Consider the following 27,500-nt stretch of genomic DNA (forward strand, 5'->3'; position numbering starts at 1 on the left):
TTTAGTAGTGATGATAAGCTAAAATTAGGATGAAAAATTAAAAAATTTTCTCCAATTCGGAGGCGGAAATCATACCCATACTGGTTTTATTTTTCTTTCAGTCACAGCTTGCTTCAGGGGATGAACATGCGTGTGCGAACAACTCCATGCTCCAGAAGCACCCAAAAAACCAATCAAAAGATAATACAAAGAAGGATTAATAGCAATCGTGTGATAAATTAATCAAACTATACAAATTTGAGTTACATTTTATGAAACGTATGATTGTATAACACTTATTCAAAATAGAAGAGCGTAAAATTGTCAAATCACAAAGTCAATATTCAGGGTTCACTTTGTAAAAGCAACAAAGATTGGAAATATCTAACTTCGATTTTTACAAGCTCTATGGTGTAAAAAGTTCCAGCGCACTATATAAGCTCGACAAAATTGAAATGCCAAGTTAGTTAAAAATTGGCTAATATTATTCAGCAGCGTTGTTGAAAAATAGTTCAGTCGTACTACATACCAAATCAAAACTTAAACGTTAATATACTAATTGTTACACGTTTTAAAATTGAAACAACTCGTTAAAACTAAAGAATGGAAGGAAAGAATTTTTCATCTGACATCGTAGTTCCAACGAAGAAAACGGAAATAAAAAAGAAATGTCCGATTGGGAAGTGTAAGTTTACGGCTGTAAACTACTTCCATTTAAAGTTCCACATAGAAAAAACACATGGAATACCAAAAAATCTCGTGTCGCCAATTTGCGAAAAACATACCTGCGTAAACAACACCATGCTCAAAAACGACACGAAGAACCCCTCAAAAGCTAATAAAAAGAAGGATGAACATGGGTGTGCAAACAACTCCTTGCTCCAGAACCACACGAAAAACCCATCAAAAGATAATACAAGGAAGGATAAAAAGCAATATAACTTTAGTGATTCTAAAATTTCAGATGGCTGCCTTTTAGCCAGAATTCAACCAAAAATGATGTCACAAGTAACAAGATTTGAATCGTTCAAAGACATCAAAAAACAGCTTCTTCCTGATTTTGAAGCTTGCATATGAATTTTGAAAATTTAACTTTGTATTCTTTTTTGTTTTGATTTTTTTTTTAAAGATTTGGTTCTGATATATTATTTCAGATTTAAAATTTCAGATATTATTTTGGTGAGAAAAATTTTTGAACTTTCAAGTACTTATATTTTTTAAACAACAATCATTTTTAAAATCAACAATTTGTAAATATGTATAAATTATTTCCACAAAATTACTCTTAAACACCAAAAAATTTGTTAGATGAAACTAACTTATATAATAAAAAATGATGAACTCATCGTCCATAACATCCAAATTGGTTGAAATAATATTTGACAAAAAATATTTAAAATTAATCTAAAATTAAATCTCAAATAATTAATTTGCTTAAAGTAATTTTATTCTAATGTGCACTAAAAATGAAGAAATACTTAATTACGAAACATGGGTTCTAATTTTTACAGTTAGCTAGTCTTTTTTCTGTTTACATAACTATGGTTGTGAAAGATGGATTCACTGTGAAAAAGCAAAGATCTGAAAAATCTAACTTTGCTTTTTACAAGTTCTAGGCAGTAAAAAGTTACCACGCACTATATAAGTTCGACCAAATGTGAAACATCAAGTTAGTTAACAATTGTCTCATATTGTTCAGCCGTGTTGATGACAAACATTTTAATTGCTATACGCAAACTCGAACAGAATTTCAACACAATAATATTACACTCTTCTCAACTGAATCAAATCGTTCAAATGGAATTTTCATTGAACAGCGAAGTCCCAGAGAAGAAAATTGCAAAAAAGAAAAAATGTTTGGTGGAAAACTGTAAGTTTACAGCTGTAAACAACCACCACATGAAATACCACATGCTAACAACACATGGGTTGGGGCAAAAACTTGTGTGTCAAATTTGCAAAACATACACCTGCGCCAACAATTCTATGCTAAACAGCCATATGAAGAGCCACTCAGAAGTGAGGTCACACGCGTGCCAGACATGTGGAGCCTCGTACAAATTTTCTTACAAACTGAAACAACATCTCCTAAAACATCCATCTCACGTTTCCACCCCAGATGCAAATTCCCCAGCTCAAGAGCCCAAGAGACAACGTGGAAGGAGCCGGAGTTCAACGAATAACGTGACAAACAACAACTCAGAAGAAGAAGTCAGTATTGTCAAGAGAACAAGAACAGGCAGGAAAAAAGTGCAAGCTGCAAGGGAAGACGTTCTGCCTCGTGAGCATCCAAATGAAGAGGCTCATAGTTGTACAATATTAGCTGAAGTGAGCCAAACAATGGGGAAGAGGAGGCCCAGGAAGGGAGTGCCCAGGAAGATTACGTGGTTTGCTCCAGCATCAGATGATGAAGAAATGATTAACGAGAAACTTTTTTAATATCATTTATTCGTGGTTTTTAATTTTTATAAAATGTAAATAAAACATTTTAATGCGTTATATTTCTATAAAACACCACAAGTCTTAATATTTGTTGCAATTTAATATATCAAAAATTATTTTGGCAAAATAATAATATTTATTGCAATTTCATCTGCGTCGTTAAGTAGTTAAATCCAAAGTTTTTAAACCTTGTAGGACTATTATATATAAAGATCTGTAACAAACAGACAATCTCTTCAACAAATTTTAAACTAATATTTAGCAGTTTTGTTCTTCCTAGAATTAACTTTACTGGTCCCTAGCCAGAGTGTCGAAATTAGTCGGAGTCGTGGATTTTTTTCATCTGACTTCGATAACTGAAAAATGTTAACAATTAAAATTTTTTTCTGAAAATTTATTCAAGATCGTATTTAGTAGCGACAAGCAATCATCTTTAATACTAAAAATAAATGTGTTTTTTTCAATATGTTTTAAAACAAAAAATCGATGTAATTATATTAAGAAAAGCAATTACATTGATTTTAAGTGTTTTCAGTCATTTTTATTTAGTAGTGATGATAAGCTAAAATTAGGATGAAAAATTAAAAAATTTTCTCCAATTCGGAGGCGGAAATTCATACCCATACTGGTTTTATTTTTCTTTCAGTCACAGCTTGCTTCAGGGGATGAACATGCGTGTGCGAACAACTCCATGCTCCAGAAGCACCCAAAAAACCAATCAAAAGATAATACAAAGAAGGATTAATAGCAATCGTGTGATAAATTAATCAAACTATACAAATTTGAGTTACATTTTATGAAACGTATGATTGTATAACACTTATTCAAAATAGAAGAGCGTAAAATTGTCAAATCACAAAGTCAATATTCAGGGTTCACTTTGTAAAAGCAACAAAGATTGGAAATATCTAACTTCGATTTTTACAAGCTCTATGGTGTAAAAAGTTCCAGCGCACTATATAAGCTCGACAAAATTGAAATGCCAAGTTAGTTAAAAATTGGCTAATATTATTCAGCAGCGTTGTTGAAAAATAGTTCAGTCGTACTACATACCAAATCAAAACTTAAACGTTAATATACTAATTGTTACACGTTTTAAAATTGAAACAACTCGTTAAAACTAAAGAATGGAAGGAAAGAATTTTTCATCTGACATCGTAGTTCCAACGAAGAAAACGGAAATAAAAAAGAAATGTCCGATTGGGAAGTGTAAGTTTACGGCTGTAAACTACTTCCATTTAAAGTTCCACATAGAAAAAACACATGGAATACCAAAAAATCTCGTGTCGCCAATTTGCGAAAAACATACCTGCGTAAACAACACCATGCTCAAAAACGACACGAAGAACCCCTCAAAAGCTAATAAAAAGAAGGATGAACATGGGTGTGCAAACAACTCCTTGCTCCAGAACCACACGAAAAACCCATCAAAAGATAATACAAGGAAGGATAAAAAGCAATATAACTTTAGTGATTCTAAAATTTCAGATGGCTGCCTTTTAGCCAGAATTCAACCAAAAATGATGTCACAAGTAACAAGATTTGAATCGTTCAAAGACATCAAAAAACAGCTTCTTCCTGATTTTGAAGCTTGCATATGAATTTTGAAAATTTAACTTTGTATTCTTTTTTGTTTTGATTTTTTTTTTAAAGATTTGGTTCTGATATATTATTTCAGATTTAAAATTTCAGATATTATTTTGGTGAGAAAAATTTTTGAACTTTCAAGTACTTATATTTTTTAAACAACAATCATTTTTAAAATCAACAATTTGTAAATATGTATAAATTATTTCCACAAAATTACTCTTAAACACCAAAAAATTTGTTAGATGAAACTAACTTATATAATAAAAAATGATGAACTCATCGTCCATAACATCCAAATTGGTTGAAATAATATTTGACAAAAAATATTTAAAATTAATCTAAAATTAAATCTCAAATAATTAATTTGCTTAAAGTAATTTTATTCTAATGTGCACTAAAAATGAAGAAATACTTAATTACGAAACATGGGTTCTAATTTTTACAGTTAGCTAGTCTTTTTTCTGTTTACATAATTATGGTTGTGAAAGATGGATTCACTGTGAAAAAGCAAAGATCTGAAAAATCTAACTTTGCTTTTTACAAGTTCTAGGCAGTAAAAAGTTACCACGCACTATATAAGTTCGACCAAATGTGAAACATCAAGTTAGTTAACAATTGTCTCATATTGTTCAGCCGTGTTGATGACAAACATTTTAATTGCAATACGCAATACTTTCAAATTCAACAATGGAACAAATGAAATTTTCATTCGACAGCGTAGTTCCAGAGAAGAAAATTGCAAAAAAGAAAAGGTGTTTGGTGTTTTAAAACATAAAATTGAAGTAATTATACTAGGAAAGCAATAAATTAAGTGTTATTAAATGTTTTTCAATTCATTATTATCTAATAGTGATAATAAGCTAAAATCATGATGTAAAAGTTAATAAAATTTTCTGCAATTCGGTGGCAGTCGAGTTATTTTGATAGGGCGGAGTCGCTGTCAGAAATTTTTCATCCGACTCTTTTTAATGGTCAGGTAGAAATATATGCGTTACGATATTTTGAGGCCTAAATAGACAAGGAGGCAGAAGAGAAAATAATTTTAAGGGCTATTAAACTTTCTCGCATAAGTATAGGCATGGCAGATCAGGTGTAGCTTTGAGGCGAAAATCTCTCCCAAGTTTGATTAATTTGGACCAAAATTTTATTTATGTTTCATCCTTTCCAACGTTAACTTTTGGCTAACTTTCACATCCTCTTGAAATTGTTTAGAAGTGAACTTATTTGATGAATAAAATAACAAACACTGAGTTTTTAAAGGAATAATCGTTAAAGAAAGTTCCTAATCTTATTTGAAATGAATTGAAATCAATTTAATGTGCGTTCATCTATCGTAAATTAAAATGTTCCCAATAAATAAAATGAATAGAAAATTTATCTGAATTAGGGATCAAAGTTTTGGCATTTAATGGTCGATATATATCAGACTTATGAAAATGACTAACAAAGGCCGAAACGATCAAGATTATTCGACGGAGATCGTGGCATTGAAAATCATAGAATAAGAAAATTGAAATGCAAGATTACCAAAAATAAAATAGTTTAGTGAATAAGTAAGAAAATACATTTTATGAAAATACATACAACAACAAAACATATAATGACTCCCAAAAACATTAAAAATGATATCTGAAAAGCATACTACTGATGCAAGCGACTGCAAACTCTTATTAACGACAAAATAATTAACTACGCTGATTCTATCCATATATAGAAAGCACTAAAAAATAACTAAGTAACCAAAATAATTTCCGCAAAATGCACTCGAATGAATGTAGCATTTGATAAAAAGCATTCTAAAAAATTATAAAAGTTTGTATAAATTAACTTTCATATTACGGGAGAAATAATATTATATATGTTAAATTATTTTTTTCGTAATTTCAGAACTCTGCTTATAATTTTAAGGCAAACTGTACCTAGATGTATGATAATTAAACAACAGCAGACAAAAACGTTTGTCATGTTTGTATATGAAATATATTTTTCTACTTTGTGAGACAATCTTTGAAAAAATATTTGCATGTTTAAAACCAGATTTAATGAATAAAAAAATTCAAATAAAGGAACCTGCATTTTTCAAATTGAATTTAAAATGTTCAATTCATACATTTCAACATTATTTTTCATTTACTCGTTGTCGGCTTGTTTGTTGTTTACATTAGATAGGTTGTACAATGTACACAAGTTAGTATGGTACATTATGCCTCTGTGCTCCAACTCAAAGAACAAAACTTTAGTTTTCAGCAATTTTGTTTCTAAAATGGAAATTTTTGATTTTGCTAGTTTACGTGAATGTAATTTCATGGAGTTTTTCTGTTACACCAAATTTACCAGAATATTTTAATAACCCAGACAGGTGTTAGAGGTGCGAAAGTGTACAAAATGGACATACCAAATTATTTACCCTTTGGTGTTCAGCTTTTTAATTTTTGTGCTGCCGTCAATAATGCTGAAAAGTTCAAAAATTAAATACACGCTTCAAAATCAGGTAGTAGTTGATTTTTAATGTCATAAAACGTTTCGAACCTAGTTGCTTGTGACAGATTTTTTGTATTCAATCTGGCTTATCATTTAAAATCACCCTAGTTGTATTTTCTTCTTTCTTTCTTCGTATGATCTTCTGAGAGGCTCCTCATGCGGTTGTTGGGCCTGGAATTGTTGTCGCACTTCGCAAATTGGAGACACAAGATTTTTTGCTATTCCATGTGTTGTTTGTATGTGGAATTTTAAATAGAAGTAGTTCACAGCTGTAAATTTACACTTCCCAACCTGATATTTCCTTTTTATTGCCGTTCTCTTTTCTGGAACTTCGCTTGTCGGATGGAAAGTCCAAGTGTTTTGTTGTTTAGTTAAAAGTTCAAAAATTATTTGAAAGTGGGGTTTTTATCAACGATTTTTCTTGCAAACAGTTGATTGTTGTTTTGTAAAAAACATTTTATCGCCCCTTCAAGAAAGAAAAAAAATTTAATTTGTTTACATGAAGGATTCAATATTTTTCGACATATTTAAATAATTTCAACATCTCAATTTTCAATCATAAGCAAAAGTTATTTTATATCTACCTTTGAAATATAACTAAAAATCGCAGTCTTTTTCATCGATGTTATTTTGCCCTTGCTAGGACCACATCATCATTATAATAAAATAATAATATCCACATCCCAAAGCACACCAAATGGTGCAATTTTTTGTGGGCAGAACCTGTGATTAACCGCGTTCATATTTGCGCAGTGTCAAACTGGATGTTTCTAATTTGGATTCGCGAGGCCTCTTTAACTATTTTAACCGACTATTTTTTAACATTTTTTCGTATTCAAACATTTTTAACATGTAGTAACTGTTTAAAAATAATTTCTTAAATTTCATACTCCTAATGTAATTACTCTTTCAGAAGTTCATTTATTTAAATTGAAACCATAGAAACTTTTGTTGAAATAAATTCTCTCACGAACATGTAGCCAAGGACAGCTCATATAGGACTGGAGTTAGGAAGCGGACGATCAACTGAATGACATCACGAAAAACATTAACTGGTTGAAGGACCTACAACTCACAGTAATTACATTTATTTAGCAAACCACGATCAGTAACTTGTTATTCAAATATATTATATTATGATTAAACTAAATATTAAAATATAAGTTAACTCGTAAGTTTATTATACACATTTGTGTATACGTACATTTTACTATAATCTTCTATTCATCGTGTTAAAATTTGTTTTTTTCTTGTTGGTTATTATAGCGGAATATATAAAAGATAGCTGTTCAAACAACTTACTTTTCTTATACAGCAATGAATTAAGTTATTATTCGTTGCCAAACTTAGTTCAGTTTTATTGAAATCAATAAAACTAACTAGAATTGACCGACAACAAATTAGCTTGCGTATGTAGCTAGGTGTCATTTTTCGATTTGCAAAGACCGCCTCTGTTGACAAAAATTTTCTTTGAGATAGATATTTGAGTTTTTAAGTGTGTAAATGTGATTGCTATTTGTCCTTGGAGTAGTTTGATGATTAGAAGCAGAGATTCTGCTTTTCTAAGGCCTTTAGTTTTAGATAAAAATTACAAACCTCTTGCATCTATGTAGTTTGTCTGTGTCTACTTTTTTACAGTTTAGTAGGTGCTTTTAAACGGCGTCTGAAAATGAATGACCGCGAAAAATAACGATTATATCACCTTGATACTTTGGAACTTTATACAATGTATTGTATATATTTATTCATTCTTCTTGTTTTTTTATATTTTAGTGCGACTTACTTATTTTTAAAATGGCACATCAGAATATTTTAAAGAAAAGTTATTTCATAGCAAATAATAGAAAATAAGATCAGGTAATTGCAGATTTATTTCCCGATGCAATTAAATTCAATAATTAATAATCAAAAAATCAAAGTTATTATACAGAATTCACTTAGATTCGCTTTTTCAAAGTGATTTCCTAAAATTCACTATAAAAAAACTCTCACAAATCCAATTTGGCACTAAGCAGTAGCTGAAAGTGTCAAACATAAAAAACGTTGCAACACGCTATAATATAGCTAGTACAAAATTGAAGAAAATCAAACTACCCCACTTATATCTTATATCCTTCAGCCGAGTTGATAAAATATTTTTAGTCACACAACATGACTCGAACGAAAACTAGAAACACATTTAGTTATAAATAATCGTTATACTTTTATAAATTAACATCAGAAGGGTTAATACACTCGTTTAAGCAAGGGAGCACATGGATTTTTCCACCGCCAACAAAATCCTCAGAATAAAAACGACCAAAAAGAAGAAATGTCTCGTCTCGTGGACAACTGCCAGTTTTTGGCTTGGAACACCGACAACCTGAAAAATCACATGCAAACAAAACATGAATTAGGAGAAAAAAATAGTGTCCAATTTGCAAGAAATATGCGTGCGCCAACAACTCCATGCTCAACTACCACACCACCTGACGAGCCACTCAGAAGTGAGTTTCACAAGTGCAAAACATGTGGAGCTTCGTATAAATGTTTGTACCAGTTGAAACGACATCTTACCAAGTATCCATCGCACGTTACAACCACAGATTCGAGGTTTCAAGGCTCAAAAGCCCCAAAAACAGAATTCTACAAATAATGTTGCAAACAACGACATGGAATAAGAAGCCGGCAATAATAATGGCAGTGGAAAGGGCAATTTAAGAGTGGAAAATAAGCTGTTTGGCATCGGTAGCATCATGGTTGCACTACAACGACTGAAGTGAACCAAACAACGGTAAGAAAGTCCGGGAAAGGAGTTTCTAGGAAGATTTCAAGGTTTTCTTCGTCATCAGACCGATGAGGAAATGATGGACGATAAACTTTTTAGCACTTTGGATTTGAACAAATCAATTTGTTTCAGCGTATTACTCTCTCAAATCTATGTTTTTAATCGTTGCGAGATTTATGAAGTAAAAAAGTAATAATAATTGTAAAACAGATCTTTTGACCATCACGTTTTTTGTTGTTGTTTCAACCGTGATAAACAAGTAAATTAATGTTTTAAAAGAGTTTAATTTCTACACTGTTTCTAACTTCTTTGAATTGGTATCTCGAATAGGTTAATTGCGCAAGGCTGCGAAAGTCACAAGCAATCCCATTGTTTTTTGACTGTGTAAAAAAAATCTGAAATTTTATTAATAGTTAAATTGAAAAAGAGCCTTAAAAAATATTGTAAAATTACTTTGAGATTGTTAATATAAGCTTTTAAATGTATCTTATTAATTTCAATCGTTTGCTATTTTAGTTTTTTCATGTTCAAATTTGAATCGTGGAAATTAATAGTAACATTAATGTTTTAATTATTTAACCCACTATGAAGTGTCCAATCCAAATTTTTTAAAGTAAACAGCGCTTGTAGCAAGTTTTAAACTGGCAGCTTAACTGCAAACTTAGCTTAAATATAAATTTTTCAAACTAAAAACGTGAAAAAATTTAGAAATTATTATACTTTATTATCTACTTATTTACTTTTTTTCTAAAATTCATAACTTATTAAAATTTAGAATCTATGATTTGTGGTATATAAACTTATGTTTATAAAATTATGAACATATGAAAATCATGAACGTATACAATTGCTAACTAGTTGATTCAACGCAACAAAATGTAAACAACGTTCAAATCCTGAACACACTTTTTGTACATAGCAAGCAAAAAAAATTTTTGTTGACAACTCTTTTTTTGTACTAATCTAACTAGCAATGTCCTAATATATACTTATATGTTATATATTGTGCTAAAAAATAATTAGCATACATATTGTTAAAGGGTCAATTAGCATATCACAAAGGATATTTTCCATCAAGCTATTGGAAGGAATTCATCTTTGATACTTCGCTCCGTGATATGTATAGAAATATATTGATAGAACGCGTAAAAAAATACGAACCACAATTTCCATGTTTTTTTTAACACATACCTAAATTTGTAAAACACACAATTGTCGTTAAATTCAATTTTCTAAACCTACCAGCATGAAAACACACAATTGGGCAGGCATGAATAAACGTAGCTATATACAAAAATATAAATGTGAATTTTTTGTATTGTAATGCTGAATTTGTATAGGGGCTTATATATGTTTTTAGGTGATTAATCAATATCGTTCTTTTTTTCACAATTTAGTTAAAGTGGTCTGCCTATTCATTTGCATCGCGATCCCCTACGTTTCTTGCAGAATATAATATATCATCCAATTGAATTCGGTCTGTCGGTCTTTGAATATTTTTGTGAAACTGCATGATCGAGAGGAGGGTAGTGGACTTCACGGAAAAACAGGCGACTTTTGTTGGGTCGATTAAAAGTGAGGAATTGTTTTTTTTTTTATAAAGAGTTATTATTCTACCTAAAGGGTTGGTAAGTTCGTCTATAACAGTTCTTAGTTTTTATGGTAACGACGGTTGTGATAATAATAAATCATAATATCATTATTATTAATAAAACTATTTATTAAAAGTTAAAATAAACCACAATGAATAATTTAATTATCTAACTTTTTTCAATTTTAACTTACGATGTGCGAATCAAATCAACCGTCAGTAAAAAAGTTGATGTGGAAAAAATGTCATTGGATTCTATGTTAGCCATTAGCATGAAATTTTTCATCAATAAGGATCATCAGTTATTCCCAGTGGCAGTCAGAAATTTGTGGCTTGTCTGTCAGAGGGGCTTAAATTTGTTTTTAAAAGTGGAAAATTATATTTTTGTTTAAATCATAATAAATATTAAACATTTTTTCGATGTTTTTATGGCCTAATTTTGTGTGGTTTTCAAAGTGGAATCGGAAGTTGTGAAAAATTAACATTTTTTTGTAGTGTGAGCTGAAACAATTTTGCATTCAAAATCTTTGCAAATTTGTATTGAGATTTTGCTCAATTTAGCCTCAACACTGGCTCGATTGATTAATTGAAAAAAACCTGCTCACCAACTGCACCTGCCAAAGACTGCCAGCTGTACAATAAAAGCGGCGTTATGGGTTACAAATGTGTGCGAAACCGACCGTTGTAACGGCTCTGTCGGTATAATGCCTCCATCTCTTGTGCTACTTTTTATTACCGGTGTCGGTAATTGAAGCGGACTCGGATATTTTTCATTAGACTCTGACGGCCCGATAAACTTCCATAGGCCACCAAAACCGTTACAACTAAATCAATCTTCAACTTAAAATCGTTAATTACAACTTGTAACGCAGAAAACTTCTAAATTAACAGTTATCAATAGCTGAAATGAAACAGACTCCACTCCACAAAAACGGTCGCAAGATCGCACTTAATTGCAAAACTATCAAACTTATAAACTTATTAAAAATAACAAAACGCTCTAATAAGTATTCCTAATTTATTCAACAGAAATGTAATAAAACCTATAAAATGAAGTAACTCATGACACATCATTTTTCATCATATTTGCTCCTTAAAATATTCAACTGGTCAGTAGATAGAGTTACATCAGTAAAGAGCATCTCTCTCTACATCTTACCATTCTATCCATTTGACCAATTGAACAAACATTAATTAAGGTTAGAATCTTTAAAGTTAAAAATAACTACACACACACACACATGCACAGTGCAAACACACAATCTGCATATACCTTCACATACTAAACACATGCACTAGCGCACACATACACAAGTACACACACGGACATACTTTGTATACATATATAAATATATATATATAAATCAGCTATAAGTAAAAGCAAGAAACAATCAGTTTTTTTTAGAAAAAAAAACCATTATTATTTTAACCACAGGATAAAAAACGGTTATTAAACAATGTTATTGAAAAACTATTATAATAATATAAAATTCACTCCAAATTCACTAGAGCCAAAAAACCATTCCGTCATCATTAGAAACATCATCACCTCACAACTTCTCACTGAAAAAATGACTTAATCATCTTCAACTGTCATAACTATCATCATCGTATTGATCATCATTTTTATTATCATCAATTTAATGTTCTAAAATACCTATCGTCATCATTACATTACTACTATCATTACCACATTACTTCGTTAATTTTTCACTCAGTACATCTCTATCATCATTACGACCTTGATCTAGATTTTGACTTTGTCCTTGACCTACGTCTCCGGTTGTATGATCGACTCCTGGAGCGAGATCTACTGCCGTAGCTGGTTTTCAGGATAACAATGGTATAAAGTATTACATCAAATGTATACATTACTAAACTTAGAAGAAAGAGAGATATAAAGAAAGAGCAAAAGCAGAGATAGAAAAAAGAAGACAGACTGAGAGAAAAAAAACTTACTCTTTCCTGGAGCCCCTTTTCTCCTCGGGGCAGTCTCTGGCCCAGTGACCTGTTCTGTGACATCTGGCACACTCATCCGCTCCTATCTGCTCAGAGGAGGGGTGAATAGAAAATTGATTCAATTAAATGTTACAACCTAAATAATGGTAGTGAGTTTGAAACAAATTTTAAATAAAAATTTACAAAGTGTGAAAATATGAATGATGGAATGATGACAAAAACATGAGGTTTATGTGTGTGAAGCATTCAATGTAGCATGTCAAAAAAATGATGGCTAACTCTGCTTTCTCTTCTGCCATAACTACCTCTGCTGCTGCCACCAAACTCGTCGGGCTGTGTGGAAAAATTAAAAAACTAAAGATAAATTATGTGGTTGCAGTTAATGTCATCTTGAATTACGTAGTTCTAGTTAATGTCATCATGAATTATGTGGTTGCAGTTGAAATCATCAGCACCACTAATGATATTAAGACATTCATATCAACAGTCAATCCTAAAAGCGTTATATCTACAAGCACCACTGTTGAATACTTGGCGGCAGACTATTTTATCAGAAATATCTTCACAGCACTCTTATAATATAAAAACTATTCACGCAGTCAGATAGTAGGATATGATGCAGTATGATGATATAAAATGCAGTGCAGCGTCCGGCTTCAAATTGGCAAAAGATCCAAATCTATCACATGAAATGCATTGTAGTAATGAAATGAGAGGACAATGGTAGATGAAGGACTCCAATTACCATTATACCATTAACATTACTCACTATATATGTATTATTATTATTATTATCATGAGTGATGTTTTCACCATAATACACAACTAAAAAGTAAAATAAATAAATAAAAGTTTTTTCCAGTGGTATAAAGATAGCCAGAAAACATGCTAAAACGTCGTAAAATCTGAACAAACATCACATCATCATCATATCACCCACTCACCTTCCTTGGAGTTCCCTTGGACCATTCGACGATGATCTTCGAGCCGCAGACAGTCCGTCCATTCTCGTACCTAATGGCATCCTGTATTCAATTGTTCCATGACAATTTTGTCAAATTACCATAAATGATTGTAAAGATGAGAATTTAATTTACTTTGATAAAAAAATATATGCATTTATTTTATATAATAGGCAAATCATCAAAAAAAATCTTCATCAAAGATTAGTATTTGAGAAAGATTTAGAAAAAATCACAATTTGGAAGCAAGAAGAGTATCAACGAGATTACATACGTGAAGTTAATTTAATAGTTGGATGTATAAAGTAAAATAAACATAAAATAGAAATATTTGTATCTTTTGAGATAGAAGTTAGTAGAAATTTAGTTAGAAAATAATAATAATTACAATATAATAATGAGTTTTATAAAAAATTTCATTACTAATTAAAAGACTAACATTAATATAGTTGTATAAGGTTAAAGTATTGATACTGATACATATATAATATATATCTACACATACATATAATAAGTAATACACGCACAAAATTAACTGCTTGCTAAAATTACCATCAACCATTGGCTAATGTTTGGATGGATTGATGGAGGAAAGGATGGAGGAATAAAATCTTTTTGATTGGATGGATGGATGGATGTAAGGATTGAATACATTGGCTAATGGATGGATGGATGGAAGGTGGGCAGAGTGGATGGACCAAGTTTACTCTAATGTTTATGGATAATATATTACGGATTGGCTAGGATACGGACAAGAAGAGGGAAGGAAGGAATGCGAAAGAGGATCGTTATGTTAACTAAACTGAAAAATAAAAGTTACTTTGAGCTAATTTTTGTTAAGTCTAAAATTTTATTTGATTGTAAAACATATACGCCATTTAACATCATTATTAATAAACTAAGCAATGTATTAAAAATTAAGCTATATTAAACAAGCAAGTCTAATTTAAAAAAAATTTAATTCAAATAGAATAAAAATCTCAAACTCACAGCTGCATCCCTTCTGTCTTCAAAATCAACGAAACCATATACTGTAAAATGAAAAATTTAATATTTAAACTTTAATTTAAAAGATTTAAAAAAAAAACGGTAATGCTGATTAGCAAAATGCAAAAATCACCCAATAATTATTAATTACTTTATTTTATTAATACAAAAAAATCATTACTAAATAATTAACTATAGATATCAAAATATAAAACTGGCCGAAGGTAGAAAGGTTTTTGGAATGAAAAAAGAAAAGTAAAAAGCATGCTAAGATGTACACCATCGACCTCGATGGTCCTCGATGGTCCCCGATGGACGAAAGAGGATCATTGATTGATTGATTATTAAATAATGTACCTAATACTTTAATTTAAAAAATTATAAGAAAAAGTTGAGACTACTTACTAGTTTTTCCAGATTCCGGACCTGAATGAACAAATTTAAACAAAAATTAAAATGGAGATACTGAATCCATAAACTAACATATTATTTTTAAAGTATAAGTTAGAATATCAATATAAAATGTCAAATGTAGAAGAGTATTGCAAACTAAAATGGCAAAGCAATAAAAAATTAATGTGAAAACCTAATTAACATTGAATACAATATTAAATAAACCAAGTATAGCTTAAATAAAGTTAGGCCAAATTAAAAAAAATTAATTATCTTCAATAAATAAAAAGATTGACCAACCATTGTTGTACTTAATTTCGCATCTCGTTATTTTGCCGTACGTCTCAAAAATCTCTTCCAAATCTCTTGTCCTCGTATTTTTGTTGAGACGGCCAATAAAAAGGTAACCTCCGTCAGATCTTCGAGACATTTTCGATCGAGTTTTTAGATGAAAAAAAATAAAGGCGACACAAGAAACAGGAAACAGTTCAGAAACCGGCGTACAAAGCGTGGGTGCATTTATACGTTTTTGTAGATATTAGTAATCTTTTTTTTGATTATAGAGACTCGTTTTACTAAATAATCATTAAAATTGAAATTTTATTTTTTTATTTATGATATAATTTTAATCAAAAATTAATTTTTTAAATTTCACTCGAGATATCTCTTTTCGAGATATATCTTTAAAATTATCTCATTTCGAGATAATTTTACGTTAAGAATGAAATACCGATCAATCTTTACATTCGGTCACTTTTACACACTGTCCCGTTAAAGCGGGTTTCATTTAATTATTTTTTTTTGCTCAAAAATGCCGTCAAAATTTAAATTTCAGGAAGGTGTTTATTTAATATTCTTTCTTATTTTTTTGTATTTTTAAAATATATTTTTAATTTTTCATTTAATGAAAATTTCAATTTTGCGTTTGGTTATTTATGTGGATGTTTTCTGTTCTTGTTGCCTTCTGTTTGTGCAAGATTTTTTTAATTAAATAATTACTAAATTAGTAATTAGGAAAAAAGAAATGAATATTAAACCCTAAGGTTAACATTTTATTGTAAATTTATCATTTCTCAGGAGAACAGATCTTATGCTTCCATGGTCCACTTCTTTATGAAGCCAAAGTGATTTGATGTTTTCCTGCAATAATTTTTTTAGTTATTTTTAAAATTTTAATTAATTAATTATTAATAATTTAAAGTAATATTTTTTGTAGAATAATCACGTGAATGTAAATTCAACTTTTACATGAAGTATTCATAATTTATTATTAAATTATTAATATAATAAATTATAAATATATTGAATTAATTAATTTTTAGTTTTATTATTATTTTATTTATAATGCCAAACTAACATACAATTGTTTTTAGCTAGTTAGTTTTAAACTTAATATTAATTTTTACATTTTATTCTTTCTTTTTTTAAAACGTCATCTTTTAAATAAATAATTTTTTCACAATCAGTGTCTGAAATGTGAACTGAAAGATAAGGCAGTGAAGTATTTGGTCCATTATAATGGATGGAGCAAAAAGTAATTTCAAATGAATACTTCTCAAACAACCTCAAATATATAAATACTTTTACTCATACAGTTACTTCAAATATAAATAACTACTATAATTGCTACTATTCCAGTTACTCAGTAATTATTATTATTATTTATTTATTATTATTACTGTGGAAATTTAATTTGACTTTAGTAGTGTTTAGTAGTATTAGTAGTATCTTTATGATGAATACTACATTGAAATAGCAACTTTTTTATGGATGAATATATATATATATTTAAATATATTTCTTTTTGCATTTGTAATGCCAGTCTACTGAACAATTACACCATCACATTGCACACATATTCGTGTAATTATAGTCAATTATAATTAATTAAAATTAATTAAAATTAATTATAATTATAATTAAACAGCTGGGATGAGTGGGTGCCTGAGAGTAGAGTGCTGAAGTTCAACGAGGCAGGCCAGCAGAAGCAGAGGGAATTACAGAAGGCTCATTCGTTTGTCTTTTTTCGTCTTCATTCCTTCGTTCTATCTTTCACTTTTATATTTATTTATCCAACCACACTTCTATCATTATTCATCCAATCATTCATTCATTTCTTTATTCTTTCTATCATTCTCATTCCTCAGTTCATTTGTTTATTCATTCATTCATTCATTCACTTGGTTTATTAACTTGAACTGTTTTTATTGTAATTGGTTTTTTTATTATTATTTATTTTATTATTTATTAAAATTATTATCATTATTGTTTTATTAATATTATTTTCATGTTTCTATCCTCTAAGAGTGAAAACGAAACCAGGCAAATCGAGTAACAAAGAATCAGCTAACAAAGATAAAGAATCTACAGAGTAAGTCGTTGAGTGGTAATAATAATAACAATACTAATAATAATAATACTCCAACATTCAAGAGGGAATGACGTCCCTGCTAGTAGTTCAGTCAATCAATCAATCAATCTTGTTTGAACGAAACAGAGATCTGTTGCCAACAAGTTCAAATAGACTTGTAACTTTTTTAAGATTTAGTTTTACGTTTGTATTTAAAAGTGCAATGATGAGTACAGAATACTCGCTTTATAAATTGCGAATGTTCCTCGGCAAGTGAATTGAAAAAGTTGAGTAAAAAAATGGAAGCATTTACCTATTACTACTACTACTACTACTAATAATAATAATAATAATAATAACATTAATAACAATGTGAACCATAATAACAATAATATAATAGTGATGATAATAATAATGATAATTCGACAGGAAGCACAAGCAGTCAGCAGCGTCTACTTCCTCCTCTTCGACATCAGCAGCTGCCAGGCAAGGTCAGAAGGATAAGAGGTCAGTCGACAAACCACAGCAACAACAACAACAACAACATTCGTCATCGTTGTCATCAGTGACGTCATCAGTGACGACAGCACATCAGCAACAACAGCAGCAACAATCTGATAGCAAGGCTGACGATGCTTATTCTAACGGTTTGTGTTGTTGTTTGTTTGTTTGTTGGTTTGTTTGTTGGTTTATTTGTTTGTTATTGTGTATTGCTAGTGTTGTTGTTTGTAATTGTTTATTGATATTATTATTATCTCAATATCATCATCGTCATTATCTCTAAAATCTTGTTTATCATTGTGTCATCATCATCGTCATCAACACGATGACGTCATCATTACCATGACGTCATCATCACATTGACAAAACGACGGCAGCATCGACGGATACGGCTGAGAAGATTGATGGGAGTACGAAGAAGAAGAGGCAGAGGCCGAATGATTCTATGGTTGGTTGGTTGGCTGGCTGGTTGGTTGGTTGGCTGGTTGGTTGATTGGCTGGCTGGTTTGTTGGTTGGCTGGCTGGTTTGTTGGTTGGCTGGCTGGTTGATTGTAATCATTATCATTACGATGTTTATCACCATCAATCAATCAATCAAATTTTTATAATTAGCTGGTTGGTTGGCTGGTTGACTGGTTAGTTGACTGGCTGGATGGTTGATTATACCATTACGAACTTTGTCATCATCAATCAATCAATCAAATTTATATAATCCATATCTAAAGATTCAACTGTTAATACTGATAAAGATCATCTCTTTCATCATCATCGCTGTTATCGTCATCATCATCATCGCCCTCCTCCTCCTCCTCCTCATCATCATCATCATCGTCCTCTTTATTATTATCATCTTCCTCTTCATCATCGTCCTCTTCATCATCGTCTTCATCATTATCATCATCCTCTTCATCATCGTCTTCATCATCGTCCTCTTCATCATCATCATCGTCCTTTTCATCATCATCAGCATACTCTATCAGCGCCAACTGATTCTTTGAAGAAGAAGAAAGGCAAAGTGGAAAGTTCACCCGCTGTTGAAATGGTGGGTGCATGACGTCATCACCATCGTCATCTAAATCATTATCATCATCATCATTATCATCATTAATCTTTATTACTATCATTATCATCATCATCATTCTCGTTATTAGCATCATCATCCAAATCATCATCAACACCATCATTATCAAAATCATCATCGAAATCATTATCATCCTCTCGAAGTCGTTATCATCTTCATCATTACCGCCATCATCACCAACGTAGTCATCATCGTCACCGCCATCATCACCAACGTAATCATCATCATCATCAGGAGGAGTCCTACCTGGCAAAAATGGACATCGAGGTGAAGATACCGCTGGAGTTGAAGGCCTGGCTGGTGGACGATTGGGACCTTGTCAACAGGCAAAAACAGGTTTGTCTATTGAACTTATCGTCGTATGCACAAAAAGTGAGAGAGAGAGAGAGAGAGAGAGAGAGAGAGAGAGAGGAACAATGAACATCACCATTTCAGTCCTTATCATCGTCATCTTCAACATCATTATCGTCTTATCCTCATCATCTCACATCATCATCATCTTCACCTCCATCATTTTCATCATCATCATCATCTTCTTCACCATCATCATCATTTTCTTCTTCTTCATCATCATCATCTTCTTAATCACCTTTATCAACATCCGAATCATCATCATCATCAGATAGTAAGACTTCCATGCACTCCAAACGTTGACACCATACTGGATGACTACCTGGAGTTTAAGATCAATAACTCTAAAAATGTTTCCAAGTATGTATTGGTAGTTGTTAGTTTGTGTGTGTGTGTGAATGTCCGCGCGTTTGTGTGAATGTCTGTGTGTGTGTGTTTGTGTGTGTAACAAAAAACATAAACAAATATATATAAAGACAAATAAACTTAGACAAATAAGCATATAGACAAATAAACAGAGACAACTGAACGTAGGCAAGTAGACGTAGACAAACAACCAGAGACAACTAAACATAGGCAAATAGACGTAAACAAACAACCAGAGACAACTAAACGTAGGCAAATAGACAAATAAACAGAGACAACTGAACAGGCAAGTAGACGTAGACAGTTTAAACATAAACAACACAGGGATGCTTTGGAGGAGGTGTGCCTGGGATTGAAAGATTACTTCAACGCCATGCTGGGCAACCAGCTTCTCTACAGACTGGAAAGGCCCCAATACGCCGACGTCAGTTTTTGTTATTATTATTACTGTTATTATTATTATTATTATTATCATTGTTATTTTCATTATTATTATTATTATATTTATAAATAATTCTTACAAACGCAAAGATCCTAAATAAGCATCCCGATACGCCAATGTGCAAGTTGTACGGCGTTCACCATCTACTTAGGCTCTTTGGTTCGTTGTTTATTGTATTGTTATTATTATTATTTCTTGGTCATTATTATAATTGTTATTATTATTCATTATTATTATTATTCATTATTATTATTATTATTCATTATTATTGTTATTGTTACAATTTTTTGTGTAAAATTCTGTATGTCATATTATCTTCAGACATTATATATAGATTGATCGTTTCATTATTGCCATTGTATTTGAATTATTATTATTATTTATTATCAATTATTATTATTATCATTCTGTCCTGGTTATGACATTAAACTGACCCTCACTGCCTTGTGAGTGATGTTGGATCATCAAAGGCTAGGCCCACCGCTTATAATTGTGGTTGCGTAAGGAAGGGCGTCCTGCGTAAAAATTAGCCAAATAAATTACTTATGATGACAGAAGTGACAATGGCTCTCAGTATCCGGCAGAATGGCGTCGAGGGGTATTTCGGTTTCATCATAGGTAGCCAAACGGCAACCCCCGATCTCGGGGAAAATGCCGTCTAAACGTGTGTTGTTGTATTATTATCATTATTATTATTATTTTTATGCCCCCTCAGTTAAGCTAGGGGGGGTCCTGGCCTACACCTCCCTGGACCGAAAGTGTCTGCAAGTTCTCATGTCGCATTTTCAAGATTTCCTACAGTGAGATTATTATTATTAGTTATTTTTGGTTTAGTATCGTTGGTATGGTTTTTGTTGTGTAGTTAATGTTGTTGTTCTTAAGCCTTTGAGTAGTACTAGTTCTATCTTAATTATCATCATCTCTTCATTGCAAGGTATATACTGAGTAACTCGTCTTCACTGATGACCACCGAGAATTATGTCGTCAATCCACCAGAGTTCATGAGGAAGATACTATGAATGAGTGAATGAACTCTTCACTCATTCATTCACTCATTCATTCATTCATTCATTTGATTATTTACTAAATTCATTAATTATACAGTGATTAATTATTCATTTATTCATTCGTTCGTTCATTCATTCATTGATTTGTTCATTCATTCGTTTATTCGTACATTCATTTGTTCATTAATTTATTCATTCATTCATTTAGTTATTTATCAAATACGAGAGATGAATAAATGCATTAGTTAATGGATGGATGAATTATTGAATGATTAAATTAATGGATAGATGGTTGAGTGGATGATTGAATTCTGAATAAATGATTGAACAGTAGTCGAAAAAAAGAATTAGGTTTGATTGGCTAATTAACTGGCCGATTGATTAATTAATTAGTTAATTAATTAATTGATTAACTAATTAATTGATATAACTGCTTATTGGCTGATTAAATTTTAAATGTTTCTGATTGAATGGATGGTTTTATTAAGGAATAAATTTTTTCGATTGACTGATTGAATGAAATGAATGAATGAATGAATAAAAAAACGAAAACAAATGAAGGAATATATGATTAGATGGCTGAGTTTCAAATTGATTGATAGATTGATTGATTGGTTGGTTGATTGGTTGATTGATTGGATTGATTGATAGATTGATTGATTGAGTGAGTGAGTGAGTGAGTGAGTGATTGATTGATTGAGTGATTGATTGAATAGCTTTATAGACTGATTGAAGCACACTATTTCATCATCATAAAAAAATAATTTTATATGTAAAAAGTACATATGGTGTTTTATTTTATTTCATTTTAGACAGTTACTTTTAATTTTTTTTATTCAATTTAATGTGAAGAACTTGGAAAAATGTTTACAGATATCTTTATTTATTTATTGTCTCACTTTTTGCTACTTTGAAATCGCTGAACGAACAATCAAAAGAGCAAAACGAAGGCCGTCTATGGCTCTTCTGTTTTCAGACATAAAAATCAACAAACCAAAGTTTAGCAACCAAGATCTGTTGTTGGGGCTGAAAGACAGCACAACGCAGTCTCAAACATAGCTAAACATGGCTGCAAACCCTTGATTCGCTAAAGCAAGGTTGCATATATATATATATATATATATATATATATATATATATATATATATATATATATATATATATATATATATTCAAAGTTGTATAAATAACATGGGATGAAAGAAATCGCAACAGTAAAAATAGCTCGTTTAAATTTTATCTCAAGTATTGTTCAATTATACAGTGATTAATTATCAATATATTCAATGAAATTGAGTTGAACGCTTGGTGTGAAAAAGTTAAGTAACCCAAAACAGGCATTAAGCCTATTTTCTCATCAGCCTAATATTTAAAACTTACATGCGTATAACCAAATAGTTCGATTTAAAGTTTATAATCAAATAATCATTTTACATGTAAGTACCTTGCTTTTTCTGGCCCTTTTCTCTGGAACTCTCTATCTATTTATCTGACTACTTCTCCATCACTTACAAAGTTCAGAGCGGATCTCAAGACCCATCTGTAGGCAATATTCATTGAGGTGCGCTGTTGAACATCGCGGAAATAGCGCTTTATAAGCTAATTGATTGATATTTGAAAATTTACCTTCGTAGAGTGACTCCCCCGCCAAAACACTGAAAATCATTTTTCTCTGCTTTGAATTTTCGTAACCTAACCTCAAAAGGTTTTGAACTATTGTTGGTACAAATAGTCTTCATGTAGAATGGTGAATCGTAATATTAAATATATATACCTAAATGTCCTAAATAAATTCTCTAATAGATAATTTCTTAAATAAAACTTTCCTGAATAGTTTAGTCACGTAAAGAAAGCAATGTACGCAAGTACTGCACTATATAATATTAAAACAATCTTACACCATGAACTCTTCTTATTGATATTTCTCATCTCGCTACTTATTCACTATATATTATTTATTTATTTATTACATTATTTATTGTATATTTATAATATATTAATATATTTCATCTTGTCATTAATGATATACTATTAGTAATATATTACCAATCGAGAGGGAGAGAGAGAGAAGAAGAGAAAGAGGGTAGAGAGCAAATGGAGAGGAAGAGGAGAGGAAAGAAAGGAAGAAGGAGGAAGAAGAAGCAGAAAAATAGAGAGAGAGAATGAGTGGATAAAATTTCATTCGTCAAATTGATAGCTCGCCAGCCTATGACTGGCTGCAAAAATAACGATGTGCCTTAGCGATCAGCCAACTCAACATGGTCAGAGAATGATATATATATATTAGTTTACATAATTAACATTTACTAGTGTTTTTTATTAATTTAAAACAAATTAGCATTCAAATTTGTATCAAAAAAGCAAATAAAATAAATAAATGATTGGGTTTTGGAAATAAAATGTCAACAAACGTATTATAACTATATATATTATAACGATATTACTTAAATTATAGTCGACAAAATAATTTATCTTGACACCTAGCGGCCAGCGATGGAAACAAATATTGTTAGCATCAAAGCGAGCTAAGGACTTATAAAATCGAAGCACCTCTACTATTATAAGCAAATGGTATTTTATTTGTATACTTGTGTGTATGTGATGATTAAAATTCAATAAAACACCCATAAATTACAATAAAATAAGGTACAAATAAAGGCGAAATTATAAAAGTTCACTTTTAAAAAGAGCGTTAAACGGTTTCTGATATGAGATTTAAATTTTAAATGGCAGAGGGTGTGCCGCTTTATTTTTTAAACGTTTTTAAAATTTTTATTCGTTCACATTTTTTGATGGACATTTAAATTTTCAGGTTGGTAAGATACTTTATTTAATAATAATACTTTACGTATTTAATAATTTTATTTTTAAAAGTTTAATTTAATTTAATTAATTTTAATATAATTTAGTTTTTTTTAAATTGAACAAATAAAAAAACGAGACAATAAATTAATTTAAACTTTTAAAGACTTCGTGTTCAAAGCAAAGTATTTTGCAGAATTCATTTCTACTACACTCACTACTACTACTGCTTATTACTTTGTACTTGTAGTATTTTAAAATCAAATTAATCAATTAATAAGTAGTAAATTAATATTAAGTAAATAAAATAATTTTAATAAGTTTTTCTTCCAAAATAAGGATGTTCCTGTCTAAATTGGTACTCCACCTACTGACCATAGTAGTGACCAACTGGGCCCATTTTGATTACTACCTGGATGTTGGCAGTGGTCTCTGGTACGTTCAGCCAATGGGTAAAGGTACTATGTGGAGGGTTGCTTCCTTCATAGCGTCAATGTACTTCCAAGGTAGAAAAGTTTTTTGGGAACCATTCTATTACCTATACTACTATTTGTAGTAATAACAGCAGCAGCAGCAGCAGCAGCATTAGTTGTAGTAGAAGTAATGATGTAGAAGTTCTATTCAAAAGAAGAAGTTAATCAATTTTAGCTTCACAGTACTTTCATTACTGAAATTTTTTTTTTTGAGAAAATTCTTACAAAGCTACAAACTCGAACGTTTGTTTGTATTAGCAGTAGTATTGGTAACAGTAGTAGAAGTAGTAGTGGTTGTAGTAGTACTATTAGTACTAAATGTAATTGTTTTAAATGTAATAGAAGTAGTCAGTGGCGGATCCATGAGAAGATGTGGAGTGGAGATGCATTTCCTACCGGACCATGAAAGAAGAAAATTTGAAACTTCTGCCAAAACTTTTTATTTTTATTTTTCATAATACAGCTGTCTAACGCTGAGTTATTTGCATGTTATTCTATACTTGTAATTAAACTTTCCTGCTTAAGTTTCGCATCATATGCGTGTGATGGTTTTTGAGTTTCAGATGGGCAGCATTTGAACCATGCCATTGAGTAGTAGCAGCGCAAGACATGGCGCTCCTACCGACTGAGCTAACTCAGTGACCAAACTATGGTAAAAAAGTTAACAGAAATTAACTAAAAAATTCCACCAAATATTTTTTTAATTTTTAGAGCAATCGCTTAAATTGAAAGCAAAACTCTACAAAGATATTGACCTAGAAATCCAAACAAAAGAGTTCTACGGCTGCTATTATAGCAGTCCCGTCCTTGAATACGGTCCCACACTATATTCAACAAGGTATGTGTGCGTGTGCGTGCGTGTGTTGTGTGTGTGTATGTTTGTGGTGTTTGGTATGTATTTATGTTTGTATGTTTGTTTGTATGTATGTTCTCCCGAGGTAGGACGTTGTTTTCTTTGCCATAAATTTCTTGCGCCAAATTAGGCGGTCAGTTGTATCCATTTCATTTAAATTTAAAGCTTTCATGTCTTGCTCGATTGTTTGCGACCAGGACTTCTTTGGGCGGCCTTTGGGACGTGTGCCATGTACTGAAGTTATGGAAAAAAGTTATGGCACTGTTTCCACTTCGTTTGACATGACCAAACCACCGCAGACGGTGTTGCGGCATTCGTCCTTTATATCATCTAAACCAGCACGACGCAGGATTTCGGTAGATTTGATGTGGTCCTTCAGACTAATTCGTTGCATCCATCGGAGCATTTTTATGTCGGTTCGTTGAAGTTGTTGTTCCAGTTTGGTTGTTTCTGCACCATATAACAAGACCGGACGTAGCACAGATTTATAAAGTCTTGATCGTAGTGGTAGTGGGATGTTACGCCGCATCAATATAGAGGCAAGGAGATGCCATTTATTCCAGGTTGCACGTATGCGTTCTCGAACGGCAGCTTCAGCTGTTCCAGTACAACCCAGAACATCTCCTAGCTATTGGAACGATGTGACTTTTTCTACCTTTATGGCTTCAAAAACAGTGCTATTTCGAATTTGTTGTTGTGGATTGATGCAAGCAGGACAAACAAAGTTGGACACTTTAGATAAATTACCAACTATTTTTGAACAAAGTTTGTGACACCACTGGTTACACTGCTGACACTTGAGTGAATTGTTACCTACACCAGCTTTACAAACTGAACAGGGCCATCGTCCAGTAGCTGTGGATTGGATGGGTTCACCAGTGTTCATTGTTTTGGTTTTGCTGATGTTGACTTTCAATCCATGATCGGCCAATCTGGTGTTCTAATCTTCAAACATCTGTGCTGCATTCTGCTCAGACGTGGCTGTTAAAACGATATCATCAGCATATATTAGATTCCAAATGTCACCAGTGCGTATTGGATTTGTAATTTCTTCCATTACAGTTATAAATAATAGTGGACTGAGAATCGAGTACTTCTCTTGCAGTTGCCGAAGGATGTGAATTGCATCAATTGTTGATTTCCCCGCTAGGAAACCAAATTGATAATTTCCGATTGTGATGCACGACGTTAATCTTCTCTCAATGATTTTTTCGACAATTTTCAGGAAGTGTTCTAACAGACGTATACCCCGATGTGATGAAAAGTTCAGTGGATCACCTTTGTCTTTGTATAGCGGAACTGTCATGCTATAATTCCATTCAGTCGGCATTGAGCAATTTCTCCAGACTTCACGGCATAGTTGTAGTAACGTTTGGATACTTGCAGTACCAGATGCTTTGATAATGTCATTTGTGAGTCCAGAGGGCCCTGCTGCCTTTCCAATTTTCATAGCTTTCAGAGCTTCTGTAAGCTCCTCTACAGTGACGTCTGGAATCGGACCTTCGATGGGTGGAGCGTTAATACCATTATCGATAATTATTACAAATTAAACTTAATAACAATTGACTTAATCCAATTTTATTGAAATAGAAATAATTGGTGCAGTTAAAACTATTTAATTGGTTTAATTGAAATTAATTAATTAATTGATTGATTAATTAACTTAATTGAGATTTTACAACAAAAACCTCTGCGGCTGGGAGTGTAGCACCGAATTTGAGGACCACTGTGACAATCTTAGGACCTTTGTTGCCGTTTTTGGAAGTAATTTAGGCGGGTTTTTTTCACAATAATTATATATGTATATTTACTTATTAATTTATTTCCTTTATTCATTTGAAACTATATTTATTTATTTATTTATTTATCTTTATGTCGATTGTTTAAATTTTTCCATTTTATCATCTCCCATGCCATTCATTCAAACAAAATTGAAAATGTAGAATTGCCAGATTGCCAGACGCTAAATTAAAACGCCCTACAAACCCGCCCACCAGCTCACGCACACACACACACACACACACACACAACACTGACCAGGAATGGGGTGTATATGTATCTGCGAAATTGAAGACCTGACGGGGGCCAGCGAGGCCCCCAAGAACGATTGCAGCACCACTTAC

At 31.5% G+C, this 27,500-nt stretch overlaps 7 protein-coding genes across 7 annotated transcripts in view; 6 read left to right on the forward strand and 1 right to left on the reverse strand.

Annotated features, from left to right (window-relative positions):
* Positions 1 to 582: 582 nt before the first annotated feature.
* On the forward strand, positions 583 to 1,056 carry HELRODRAFT_172514 (hypothetical protein; the record flags this gene model as incomplete). Its single annotated transcript, XM_009019192.1, has 1 exon — positions 583 to 1,056. The coding sequence occupies one exon, from the start codon at positions 583 to 585 to the stop codon at positions 1,054 to 1,056; it is 474 nt and encodes a 157-aa protein (XP_009017440.1).
* An 816-nt stretch (positions 1,057 to 1,872) lies between these two features.
* Positions 1,873 to 2,076, forward strand: HELRODRAFT_128536 (hypothetical protein; the record flags this gene model as incomplete). Its single annotated transcript, XM_009019193.1, has 1 exon — positions 1,873 to 2,076. A coding segment is annotated over one exon (204 nt), but the record flags the coding sequence as incomplete, so codon positions are not given.
* A 1,472-nt stretch (positions 2,077 to 3,548) lies between these two features.
* Positions 3,549 to 4,022, forward strand: HELRODRAFT_172516 (hypothetical protein; the record flags this gene model as incomplete). Its single annotated transcript, XM_009019194.1, has 1 exon — positions 3,549 to 4,022. The coding sequence occupies one exon, from the start codon at positions 3,549 to 3,551 to the stop codon at positions 4,020 to 4,022; it is 474 nt and encodes a 157-aa protein (XP_009017442.1).
* Positions 4,023 to 8,803: 4,781 nt separating this feature from the next.
* Positions 8,804 to 9,127, forward strand: HELRODRAFT_172517 (hypothetical protein; the record flags this gene model as incomplete). Its single annotated transcript, XM_009019195.1, has 1 exon — positions 8,804 to 9,127. One exon carries the CDS (start codon positions 8,804 to 8,806, stop codon positions 9,125 to 9,127), a length of 324 nt encoding a protein of 107 aa, XP_009017443.1.
* Positions 9,128 to 12,126: 2,999 nt separating this feature from the next.
* HELRODRAFT_191738 (hypothetical protein) lies at positions 12,127 to 15,644 on the reverse strand. Its single transcript, XM_009019196.1, has 7 exons — positions 15,452 to 15,644; positions 15,164 to 15,184; positions 14,762 to 14,802; positions 13,754 to 13,834; positions 13,089 to 13,142; positions 12,810 to 12,895; positions 12,127 to 12,672 (listed from the first exon to the last, which is right to left on the reverse strand). Exons 1-7 carry the CDS (start codon positions 15,579 to 15,581, stop codon positions 12,585 to 12,587), a joined length of 501 nt encoding a protein of 166 aa, XP_009017444.1. The 5' UTR covers positions 15,582 to 15,644; the 3' UTR covers positions 12,127 to 12,584.
* Positions 15,645 to 15,847: 203 nt separating this feature from the next.
* HELRODRAFT_99671 (hypothetical protein) lies at positions 15,848 to 22,131 on the forward strand. Its single transcript, XM_009019197.1, has 16 exons — positions 15,848 to 15,990; positions 16,229 to 16,275; positions 16,618 to 16,685; positions 17,079 to 17,165; positions 17,457 to 17,522; positions 17,931 to 18,148; positions 18,380 to 18,450; positions 18,970 to 19,044; positions 19,318 to 19,419; positions 19,706 to 19,794; positions 20,125 to 20,224; positions 20,332 to 20,401; positions 20,958 to 21,042; positions 21,177 to 21,314; positions 21,358 to 21,425; positions 21,570 to 22,131. The coding sequence occupies exons 1-14, from the start codon at positions 15,963 to 15,965 to the stop codon at positions 21,259 to 21,261; spliced, it is 1,191 nt and encodes a 396-aa protein (XP_009017445.1). The 5' UTR covers positions 15,848 to 15,962; the 3' UTR covers positions 21,262 to 21,314; positions 21,358 to 21,425; positions 21,570 to 22,131.
* Positions 22,132 to 23,479: 1,348 nt separating this feature from the next.
* Positions 23,480 to 27,500, forward strand: part of HELRODRAFT_172520 (hypothetical protein) — a gene marked incomplete at both ends in the record, with an annotated part of 9,817 nt that continues 5,796 nt past the window's right edge. The window contains 6 exons of the mRNA XM_009019198.1: positions 23,480 to 23,510; positions 24,062 to 24,065; positions 24,391 to 24,557; positions 25,236 to 25,362; positions 27,050 to 27,141; positions 27,418 to 27,500. The exon at positions 27,418 to 27,500 is cut by the window's right edge and continues 66 nt beyond it. Coding sequence (XP_009017446.1) covers positions 23,480 to 23,510; positions 24,062 to 24,065; positions 24,391 to 24,557; positions 25,236 to 25,362; positions 27,050 to 27,141; positions 27,418 to 27,500 — 504 coding nt within the window. The remainder of the gene's footprint in view (positions 23,511 to 24,061; positions 24,066 to 24,390; positions 24,558 to 25,235; positions 25,363 to 27,049; positions 27,142 to 27,417) is intronic.

This window comes from Helobdella robusta (genome assembly GCF_000326865.2).
Source record: "Helobdella robusta unplaced genomic scaffold HELROscaffold_24, whole genome shotgun sequence".
Taxonomy (NCBI): domain Eukaryota; kingdom Metazoa; phylum Annelida; class Clitellata; order Rhynchobdellida; family Glossiphoniidae; genus Helobdella; species Helobdella robusta.

Bases quoted from the DNA above. Each gene is read 5' to 3' on its own strand.
- HELRODRAFT_191738 (XM_009019196.1), bottom strand. From the start codon at position 15,581: ATGTCTCGAAGATCTGACGGAGGTTACCTTTTTATTGGCCGTCTCAAC. The intron at 15,185-15,451 runs GTTGGTCAATCT...TTGTTCATTCAG, and splicing joins CGAAATTAAGTACAACAATG to GTCCGGAATCTGGAAAAACT. The intron at 13,835-14,761 runs GTGAGTTTGAGA...AATTGAATACAG, and splicing joins AAGACAGAAGGGATGCAGCT to GATGCCATTAGGTACGAGAA.
- HELRODRAFT_99671 (XM_009019197.1), top strand. From the start codon at position 15,963: ATGCCGTCAAAATTTAAATTTCAGGAAG. The intron at 15,991-16,228 runs GTGTTTATTTAA...ATCATTTCTCAG, and splicing joins AAAATTTAAATTTCAGGAAG to GAGAACAGATCTTATGCTTC. The intron at 16,276-16,617 runs GTGATTTGATGT...TTTCACAATCAG, and splicing joins CACTTCTTTATGAAGCCAAA to TGTCTGAAATGTGAACTGAA.